Here is an 11,904-nt window from a genome sequence, read left to right as displayed (position 1 = left end):
CCTATAGTCTTACACTGCTAAATTAGGGACTGCTAGCGCAGATAGCCCTCGTGTAGCTTCGCGCGAAATTCAAAACAAAACAAACAAATTATGCAGGAACTTAATGAAATTAAGTACCGTGTACCCAATTTAAATGGCAAGCGTAGCTGTTTTTGTGAAAGAAATTAATAAGTATTGGGCTGATACGATACGTATTTAGATACAAAAATTTTACCAATGGTTTGTTACAAAGTTTGGCAGTCTTCACAATAAAATTTAATTATAAACAGATGTATAATGTTAAGAGCTTTAAATTATTTAGTGTAAGCAAATGTAGTTTCCTGCTACAATTTGAAGTAATTCTAGAAAGAAAAAAGGATAATTTTGATTTATCTTGTATTTTTATGATGGTTACGAGACTGGTCAAAGTGACCCACTTCACATGAAATTAGTGTAATGAATATAGCCGATAAAAAATGAAGATTTATCGAAAAAAAGTTGGAAATATATTTCGGAGGTTTTAGAGATTACACAAAAGAAATATGTTAATTTTTAGATGTTGAAAAGTATATGTAATCTTAACATGAAAATATCTTTACACTCGGAGCAGTGACTACTTTGACTCCATATAATAAAAAATAATTTTTAGAAAAAATACTTTATTAGGAATTCAGATTTTTTCTGTAAAAAAGACTTATAATGTTTACTGAAAGCTTGCGAAATGTCGTGAAGACACACAAATCGTATCATATCATATCGGACGATGTATCGATACAATCATATTACTGTTTCACAATACGATACTATAAGACTATCGTATCGCTGTATCTCACATCCCTAATAAGCATGGATTGGTAGAGAACGTATCTTCTTTATATATGATAAATAGCCAGTCATTCATATAGATAAGATTACGTACATTCATGTGAAGGAAAATTATAGCATGACACGAACTGGCTCAACTTTAAATAGCTAACCAACTGCTTGTTAAGGGTTATATATGTGTGTGTATTATCTATGATAACAAAAGGGCGTGTTTGTGTGTGTATGACCTCCATAACTCCAAGAGGAAAGAACCTAGAAATCTGAAATTTTGCACCCATACTAAATGGACCCTGAGGGTGTGCACCTGGGTATCATTATTTATCTTATATACGTGCGTATGTGCATCTTTTTAATGAAGCAAGCTAGCGAAAAACCACTTAGAAAAGAAGTGCTTCCTTATATAACAACTTCTAGTATATAGAAAAGCCAGTGCGTTTTGGTAACAATGCGTTCTAACAATGACTTTTATGTCATGTTGCTTAGCAAAAAAAGTATATAGGATATACTTTTGTGCTAAAATGGGGTCAGAATACACGCACTAACATAGTCATATAGAATACATCAATCTAATAACCCGAGCGAAGCCGGGTACTTTCGCTAGTTAATAATAAATATCACAACATTTAATTCAAGTAAAGCTATAAAATTAAGTTTTCTCCACTAACAATAAGCAAGAAAATTATATTACAGTCAGTAAGATATCTAGAGCGTAGTAGTTGTCTTGTTTGATAAACAAACAAGTTTAAAGCCAGACTGTTAACACCACTAGAGCGAAGTAGTTGTCTTGTTTGATAAACAAACAAGTTTAAAGCCAGACTGTTAACACCACTAATGAACACTGTACTGTGATAGTATTGAGAAATAAGTGATATAACCATGTCTGCTGCATGATATGTGATAAATTGGATTTGTTTATAGGGATTTATAATATTTTTGTTTTGTAACGAAAACTAACAATATTACAGTTTGAACAGAAGCAGAAAAACAGAATTTTGTTGCTTAAAGCTAGTTTCAGAGTTTCAGTTACAAGTTCCTCGTGAATTTTTAATTCCTGCTCCTCCTCACCTCCATGCCCCACAGTGGCACAGCGGTATGTCTGCGGACCTACAACGCTGGAAACCGGGTTTCGATACCCGTGGTGGGCAGAGCAAAGATAGCCTATTGCTCAGACATCAAATTTTGACTTTGCATACAAAACGTTTCCCCAATGAAAGTTACAAAAATCTGATAAATGGTCGTTGAATTATCTGCAATCACATTATTCTGACATGGGTCTCAATTTCATTGAAAAGCCTGGGGATGTACTGAATTTGTAATTAGTCCTTAACAAAACAGTATAAATGTATTGAACGTATGAATGGCTGCTAAATTTAGGAATTCATCCAGGCCCTGCTCACAGTTCTAGAAAGTAGTGAATCAATATGTCAAGGAAATATCTTTCAAATTTGTCTCAGATTGAAAATTTCAAATGTATACGAAGATTTCGAAATAGCAGAATGCATCTATAAAACATTTGTTATAGAATAAAACTTATCGTATCTGACACTTTGCATAATTGCTTAATTACAGGATTCGTAGTAAAAAAAAGTGAAGTTATAAAAATAAGTCCGCAACACCTCTTACCTCGTAGGCGCTGGTGAGTCCAAGATTGTAAAAGATGGGCATATATAGGTAAGCAGCAGCAGGGATGACCAAAATGAAGCTAAGACAAATCATCCAATATTGAGTACCATAAAGGTACATCTCAGCCGGAGTTCCCAACAGTGTAATGGCCGACATGAAACTTGCTAACACAGACATGGCCACAGGAAACGTGCGCATGGCCCGATTCCCCATCAACAGTTCTTTGGTTGTGTTGGTCTTGTTTCCAGAACAAGCATAATAAATTCCAATGGCTGCTGAAGCAACCAACATAGAGCTGAACACCAAGTAATCCGGCCATCCGAATCTGTTAATTAATTCTTGGGGGTTGATGTCCTTACTTTCATCCTTCAAGGTGCTTACTAGAAGAGTGGACACTGTTGGTGTAGTGGACATAGTGTGACACTGTAAGAATGGACAAATATCAGTTATTAGAATTACGAAAAACAGAAACACATGATTTTCTATATACTATAACTATTTGAAGTGAAACATATATAACTTTGGTTTTATGAAAACTTAAACAACCTTCTGAAGATCAGCTACCACACCTGAAATGGTTGTTGCAGACCGAACGTTACTGCAGAGTCTTAAGCTCAGAAGTAGTTTCTTGTAATTAGGCTGTATTCTCTCGACCTATTTAAACTTACTGATACTGCCACATTTCTAGGAGCGCAATTAATAACAGTAGCTACGTTCGGTAGAACGACAATTCAACACAAGAGTCCTAGATTATAACTTTTACACAGGTTGTCATGCGAGCACGTGAATCAAACCGGTTTCTGGTTGGACAAGGGCAAAATGATCTATTCCTATCCTGGTTGGATAGATATGTTGTGAAAGGAGGTGTTTGGATAACATTAATTAATCGTAAATTATTAAGGTGTAAAGGTGATAGGCGAACAGAAACTATGAAGAAAAAGATGAATTATTTAAACACCTTATATTTATAATAGACGGCCAAAACAGCACTGTTCCTTAATTATATATTTTTCTTTGCCTTCTATTCAAACCCAGTTTCTTATCTTATAAGAATGTTTTACTGTATATAATGTAACTAAACAGAAGTAACCAGTATTCAGACGTTCAAATGTTTATAGATAAAATATGATTTGTTCATTGAGTTTTCTTTTTTTGACAAATAATGAACAGCTTTTTAGCAGTTTATAACTTAAAACGGTGAGTTTTGGTAACGAAAGGTTAAAGAGCGTATATAAAGTTAAAATATCATCATTTTATAGTCATTATTTTTCAAAATTGTTTGTTTGTAATTAAGTACAAGCTACACAATGGGCTATCTGTGCTCAGTCAACTACGGTTATCGAAACCCGGTTTCTAGCGTTATAAGTCCCCAGACATTTAGGGTCGTAGTATAAAGATTAAAGTGTTGTTTAGCTTCTGCAAAAATTGTATGATTTTCGTGCTATATATTTAAAATACCATAAGGACTAATTTTAAATTTTATTGATTTCGAAAGATCAAAGTGTGTGCAATTAACTTAAAGATTAGACAGATAAAGTAAAGAAAAGCAGACTAACCAAACGCTCCAAAATTAACTGATATATCGTGTTTGGATCTCTGATTATTATCGAAATAGTTTGTTTGTTTGTTTTTTGAACTCCGCTCAAAGCTACACGAGGGCTACCTGCGCTAGCAGTCCCTAATTAAGCAGTGAAAGACTAGAGGGAAGGCGGCTAGTCATCACCATCCACCGCCAACTCTTGGGCTACTCTTTTACCAACGAATAGTGGGATTAACCGTCACATTATAACGCCCCTACGGCTGAAAGGGTGAACATGTTTGGTGTGACGGGGATTCGAACCCGCAACCCTCAAATTGCGAGTCGAACGCCCTAACCACCTGGCCATGCCGGGCCTCCTGCATAGTACCAAAATAATTCAGTGTACAGATGTAGGCTTAATGTACCATGTCGGATCTGTAGTACTAACTCAAAATATCACATCATTAGTTCCATAAGAAACGGAATATTCTTGTTTCCTTGTCGAGCGCCCTAACTACTTGGCCATGCTAGGTCTTATCGAAACAGACTAATCTAACTCCGAAAAAATAACTGATATATATACTATACACTGACTTTTGATTATTATTGAAACTGACTAATTCATATCTCTTAAATCAACTGATATTTGCTATGTATTGACACGTGATTATTACCGTTATATAACCATATACCTCCAGGTGGCGTGCTAGCGAAATATTTGGAATAAGTTGGAATTTCGAGAACTAGTTTTTCATTTCTTCATAAGAATGTGTTAAAACACATCCTATCAGATTCATTTTGGTGTAACAGCTTTCATTACACAGCTCTAAACTTTTAAGATATCTTTCATTGTAGTTTCTATTGGTTTGCTGCACTAGACATAAAATATTGGCTGTCGAATAAACGTTTCCTACTACAATTTCAAATGTAGGTGTTTATTGCTGTCGGAACAGCGTGAAAATGATAAAAACCATTCCAGGTGAGTATATTTTCTTTTTTTAACCCTATGAGATAATAGGGGGGCTTCATTATTTTGAGGTTAGGCTATTATGCTATATTCTGAGATGGCTGTCAAAATATAATTTTTTAAAGACGACTTCCTAAAATTGGCGGTATTGTCCTTGGTTACGACTCCACTTATTATTACAATTATTTTTGTATCTGTCTGAAGTGAAGAAAAGCTTTTCCCAAAGCTTATTATCCTTTTGAAAACCATGAACCTGTCGCGGCATCTAGTGTTGCTGAATGTAATTAAAGCAAAAAAGAGAATAAAGACAAAGAAATAAAAAAAACGTAGTATACCTTTCGTATTTGAAGTAAATACTTGCTGTTACTTTTATGTTCAATAAACGCATATACAACATTTACACTAGATATTACATTAATAATAATCAGATAGTAAATTCTTATAACTGATAACTATACAATGTTTGGTTGTCACGGAATCTATCATTTTAATCCACTTTTTTACACTTTGTCCTTTCAATAAAACAATAAAACACCATAATAAATACCACAGCCTTTTTTGCTATCTTAGAATGGGCTGATATGATTTCTCAAAGATATTATTGTAGGATCATTTTATCATCCATTCTCCCCCCCCCCCCCCCGGTTTTCCAAAAAGACAATAAAACAAACACAAAGTCGGTATATTTTCCGATGGACTTAAAAAGTAGATTTAAAAATTTATTCTTTACCACAATGATATGTTTTCAAAGAACAATAACAGAGAATTTTTCACATAATTTGTAAACTGCTAAATAAAACTTTTAGAACTTAGAACTTTTAAATTGATAACATTAATGTAACTTATACAAATGACATGCCTTGTTTTCCTTTTTATTAAACGTGATATTTTCTCGATAACATTTAGTCAGCAAGAGTATATTTTTCATTATAAGTTAAATAACTTACCATTCGCAATGGTAAGCCAACGAAACCAACACCAACTATTGAGTTTAGTTGAGAATCAGGGTGTGTTCTTCAAGAGCGCATAATAAACATCTTATGTTCTCGCAAACTTTTCAAACCAAAATTAGTTTAAATCTTCAAGATAAAACATAAAACGAAATGAAAATTATGCTTGAATAGTTTGTAACTTAAGAAGATGTGGTGTTGTCGAATTCTAATGGTTTGCTTATACTTTCGGTTACAATCTTATCTTTTTCCAACTCCAACAAATATTTAATCAGTTTTATTTCCCATGTAAACCATATTTGGTTATTTAGTTATTTACAAAATACTTTTTCCTATAATTTGATATATGGTTAACCTTGTTAATATGATCTTCTTTGTCCAGAATTAGTAGCTTATTTCTTTTATCTCGTTTTGATATAATAGAGACAACACGTTTTACAAGTTTAATGAATGGCTTGCATTCTTTTTGACATATTGTGAGATTTCTTTCCCGACAACACTTGATATCCGATCGCCATAACCTGTGGCGTTAGTACTCTATGAAGCAAACATAAAGATTTATTTTCACTTCTATGGCTCTTTCACGAAACGTCCTCTGCCAAATACACTCTTTCGTGTCCTCAGTCTTCTTCTAAAACCGATTTGGTATTCTGATAGCTCACTCTCAACTTCCTATTGAACTCTACTGAGGATTACTTTTAACAATACTTTTGAAGTGTGACCGAACAAACTGATAATTTTGTATTGACAACACTCCTTAGCCTAAGGTTTCTTGGGGATCGGCACAAAAAAACAAAAACAAAAAAAAACAGGCTTTTTAAGGTCTGCTGGAATTCTCCCTCCTTTATAACTTAAGTTACAAATTGCAGCCAGTAATTTAATCATTAAAGCGTCATTTTGGTTTAAACATACAACTGCAATCTCGTCTATGCCGCAAGAGTTTCCCCTTTGAATACTTGTAATGTTTGTTTGTTATAGATTTCGCGCAAAGCTACACGAGGGCTATCTGCGCTAGCAGTCCCTAATTTAGTAATGTAAGACTAGAGGGAAGGCAGCTAGTTATCAACACCCACCGCCAACTCTTGGGCTACTCTTTTACCAACGAATAGTGGGATTGACCGTCACATTATAACGCCTCCACGGCTGAAAGGGCGAGCATGTTTGGTGTGACAGGGATTCTAATCCGTGACCCGCAGATTGCGAGTCGAGCGCTTTAACCACCTGGCCATGCCGGGCCTACTTGTAATGAATTTCTTTTTCCCATTTCCAGAATTGTTGAGCCATTGTCTATCGGATCTACTACATTTTTATACTACTCTTTCACAAACTCTGATAACCCGTCTTTAACATTCTCAATTTCCAAAGCTATCTTGTCGTCTTTGCTTTTGATGGCTTCACTGGAAGTCTGGGTAGGTTTTCCTTTCAACTCTTTACCACTGTTAAGTGTTACTTTGCATTCCTCAATTTATGTACATTTTTTTTTATTCAGCTTGTCATCCTTTGCTTGTCTACACAAGTGCTTGATGTCTTTATCTAAATCTATATATTCTTATCCACCTCTTTGTAGTTGTCTTCTTTCGTTCATCTTTTTAAAATCTCGTAATTCATTGAGATTTTATTTTTAACCTCTTCTTATTCTCTTTCAGACACTGTTCTGACCTACTTTCTGTAGTACATCTTTGAACTAAACACACTGGTTCTATACAATACTGATTGCAAGGTCTTCTGTAATTAACATTTTTAATCGGGTTCTAGTTTCTATTACAAAGCCTATAACTATATTTTTAGTGTCCTAAGTTTTATTCTGCCTTGTGTAAGACATAATTGTTCGTCTTCTTCATTTTAGTCTGATTTGCCTGACCAACGGGTTGTGATCAGAGCCACAGTCTGCTCCTGGATAAGTTCTAACTATTGTGATAGAGTTTCTGAAACGTTATTTAACCGTCTGATTTCTCCTTTTTTTCTCTCCTGTGGTGATCCACAATCATACAAATGCTTAGTTGGTGAGTTAACCAAGTGTTGTCATTATTAAGCCTTTCTATGCACAAAACAGTATTGATTTATTTCATCTCTCTCTCTCTCTTTCTGTTGTCAGAGGCCATGAGATCCAACTGACCATTTTTCATTTGTGCACCATCTAGTGATTTTTCTGTTTATGGTGAACTGACGTGTATATAAAGGTTCATTAAATGATAGATGTGTAATTTCGCTATAGTCACTGTTATCACAAAAGTTTTTTGTAAAATTGAAGATATGTATTTTTTGATAGTAGTTATTGAAATCATCATAAAACAGTTTGTGCCAACGCACTTACTTTAATGTGAAAAAACAATCCATGTTTGTTCTATGGGTACAAGTAATCTTGTAGTCACCTGTGATTCGTGTGTAAGAATATCGTAGCTTTTTTGTTTATTTGTAATAGACTGGTTTTTAATATCACACTCTATGAAGGATTAAGTAACGTTATATATAAATATTATGTTCTTTTTGCTGCAGGTTAGCGCAGGAGAGGAAAGAGGTTTTAAACTGTACGCTTGACCAATACATTTTGATGAGCCAACTAGAAACCCAGAGAAATCAATCAAAAACTTAAAGTAAAATAAAAATATGCATAAAATAAGAAACAAATAAATAAAGTAATTAGTAAGTAAATAAAATACAGGCCCTCAGTTCCTTGTCAATCCCCTCTCCTCACCCAGGAAAAAAATAAACGAGGGGAAAGAATTATGACTCCAAAAATTTTAATGGAGGTGAAGGGGTAGCGATACTTTTCTTTGGATTAGGAGATTAAAAGTGTTATTTATTTTGATTTTGGGATTTTTACATTTAGGATTAGGAAAACTACACAATTAAATATAATCCTCGGAATTTGGAGTTTTGAATTTTTAGAAATTCAGGATTACAGATTCAATTTTAAGGTATCTGGATCATACCCCTTATCGCTGATGATGATACTAATTTCTTAATCTCATTCAAATTATATGGTGGTTCATTACAATATTTTAAGGTTAGTTTACCACCTGTCTTCTTCAGGAATATGTAAACAGAGAAGAAATACCCTTGAGACCATCATAACAAAAGGAACATGTTGAATGATGTGGAGATCATGTAATAAAATAAAAATTTTGTTTGGTTATAAAAACGAGAAACAAAACCTGAAAACGTTTTGTCATTCATAGACTTTGATATATATATATATACACACACATAAATTAACAAAGATGAACACGGTCATTGAAAAAGCTACGTTACACACCCGGATGATATGTGAGTAATTGTAAGACACCTGTATCTATTCAACAAATACATTTTCATAGTGTAACGAGCACGTTTGCATAAAATATTTCACGATGAATAAAAAATGCATTGCACATACTTTACATTTTGTGACGATATTGTCGATAACAGTGACTTTAATACGTAAGTAGTCGCTCAACTCGCAATGACTCCATTATACCGCCATGACAGTTATCCTTTGCAACATCCGCTACGTGGCGCATAACTGGAAATAAGTCAAATACCTTTGCATTAATCTCACCCGTTACCATAAGACATTCCTTTGACTTCCCTGACTGCATATCTTCTCCGACTTCTTGATAAAAGCTTTCGATTTTCTTTTCTTCACAGTCACATGTAGACGCATAAACTTGAATTATGGGTACATCGAAGGACTTTTGTCACAAACTTGACTAACATTATCCCTTCTTAGATAGGCTAGAACCTTTCACGCAGTTGCTAATGTCTCTTTCACCAACAGATCTACTCCTCTGTGAATTTCATCTCCTCCTGAAGGTATAGATTTACACAAGAGTATCTGAGTCAGTACACCTAATCTCACTTTGCTCTAAGATATCACAATCCAATCTTTTCATTTTCTGAAATACGTTGCTCAACTTCCAGTTCTGTATAGAGTCTTCACTTTCCTATCTTCACCTTGACACAAGGGTCCCCGTACTGTTATGAATCCCAACATCATAACTGAGGGGTCACACTGAAGTGGAATTTGTCAGCATCCATCATCACAGAATCCACAACCCTTCCCGAGGGTCCTACATTCTGCCGTAAATATCGTTACTACTTTATTAGAGCTTCCCATAATCAATTAGGGTTAACTAGTGTGATAGGACATCCAGAACCCCTGCGCACCCGATGGGTATTAAGCGCTGCTGTAGGAGCCTGTGTAGAGGCGGTTACCGGGATTTCCCTCCCACGGAACCCTCACATCAGAAACCCCCTATTAAACGCCACAAGTTTCTAATATGAATAACTTTAGATTATTCTAAATAATAAAACAAACATCATGGAAGTGGCATAAGATAATTTTTGACGTTAATGAAGTTTTAAAAGATACGAGGACCTAAAAAAAAGTAGGTTAATGTAATTAATAATAGCTTTAATGCTCGTAAATAATTTATGAGTAGCATAGAGATTTAGGGTAATGAATGAAAGTTTACATAATTTTAAAACAAAGTTCTAGAAGTAACATGGGGTAATGAGTAATAACTTTACGTAGTTCTAAGTCCTATAGAAGTATCTCAGGGTAATGAATAATACTTTGCATAGTTCCATACCAAAACCCGTAGAATATTTATTTACATATTACACTTATAAGTATAGTACAATACAACACAAATATTTACTAACTCAAGAGATTTTATCTCATCTACGTTGATATAAGGATAGAGAAAAATCTTAATCTTAAATAATTTATTTCAGCTTTACTTTTTCTATCATCGCGTCAACAACAACTGTATTTTGAGTGAACATTTTACGAAAAGGGGCTGGACCTAGCCTAATAGTTAACATGCTGAACTGTGGCTCAAAGGGTGGGTCCATGGTAAGGGTTCTATTGCCGAAAAAAGTGAGAAAAGTAAAGTTGCACTCCGCACTTTGGAGCCATGGGTAGCTATGAGAACGGTGGTCAAACCACATTATTCGATTAGAGTAACCCAGAGTTGGCTGTCGGTATTATTGAATAGTTTCATTTTTTCTGGCTTATTTGTTCAAAATCAGTACAGCTAGCGCATGTAACTTCCATGTAGCTTGGCGCGAATGTCTGAAATAAATCAAACCTAACTGACGATCGCATTGTCGAATTTTCCATAAGCCTACATACTATTGTCATAATCTTACAGACATACATATAATATTATGGACATATTACGCAAAGGTCTTAAAACTATTACAGAAACTAGTTCTGAGAAAACTATCAGCAAAACAAACGAAAGCTGTACTTCAAAACATGTATGATAAGGCAGAACTGTTAGACATAATCCTATTTAACGAAAGTTAATAAGATAAAGACCACTTGAATTGTACACACATTTACTAAGGTGTATATAACCTATTACTTGCACAAGGCTTGAAGATAAAACTCACTTGAACGAAATAGTTATGTTTTGGAGTCGGGTACTGCAAATTCAATGCCACTTTCCGCAATTCGTTAATTGAAGAAACCTAGTAATTCAAGAACCCATGAACGAAAGCAGAGGAGAATATATTATTATAATAGTTGAATGAAATAGTTATGTTTTGAAGTCGGGTATTACAAAATCAATGTACTCTACGTAATCCATTACTTGCTTAAAACTTATAATTCTAAGAACCCACGAACGAAAGCAAAGGATTATATGTTATTATAATAAGACGAAACCAGTTGAACGAAAGGCTCTGATCCGTTGTGACTGGATATTGCAAATTCATCAGCATTTATTCGTAATTTCACAGCCTTATAATATGTTAGTTAGATGTAAGTACAACATTTTAGAACCTCAAGCCCTGTATTTATGACAGGAAAGTTAAAGATCTGGTATCAATGGAAATGCTGTTATATGTTTAGAAATGCATTTTACAACTCGTGTTTAGTCTCATGGCGCGGACCTTGTTTCTGCTCTTCTATTGTGTGTTTCTTAGAACATGCCTATGGGTTAAAATCATAAATAATATTCAACGTTAAGCGGGTACACAATTAAAAACATTTTATTTAGGCCTACCTATGGCCTTCAAAAAGTTGACGACTCTACATGTTTCGACGTTACAAC

At 34.4% G+C, this 11,904-nt stretch overlaps 1 protein-coding gene across 3 annotated transcripts in view; it reads right to left on the bottom strand.

Annotated features, from left to right (window-relative positions):
- Positions 1-11,904, bottom strand: part of LOC106473067 (sodium-coupled monocarboxylate transporter 2-like) — a 72,786-nt gene that overhangs the window by 54,332 nt on the left and 6,550 nt on the right. Inside the window, exons 1-2 of one of the 3 annotated variants that reach the window (XM_022402597.1) lie at positions 5,861-5,972; positions 2,428-2,850 (exon numbers count right to left, since the gene is read on the bottom strand). In XM_022402597.1, the coding sequence (XP_022258305.1) occupies positions 2,428-2,850; positions 5,861-5,863 (426 nt within the window). In that variant the 5' untranslated portion in view covers positions 5,864-5,972. Of the gene's footprint in view, positions 1-2,427; positions 2,851-2,996; positions 3,139-5,860; positions 5,973-11,904 lie in introns of those variants that run through there. The other 2 variants (XM_013933749.2, XM_022402602.1) reach the window with 2 other exon arrangements.

This window comes from Limulus polyphemus, unplaced genomic scaffold (genome assembly GCF_000517525.1).
Source record: "Limulus polyphemus unplaced genomic scaffold, Limulus_polyphemus-2.1.2 Scaffold126, whole genome shotgun sequence".
NCBI classification, from domain to species: Eukaryota; Metazoa; Arthropoda; class Merostomata; order Xiphosura; family Limulidae; genus Limulus; species Limulus polyphemus.
Note: the sequence above shows the minus strand (reverse complement) of the source record. Positions and strands in the feature narration are given on the sequence as shown.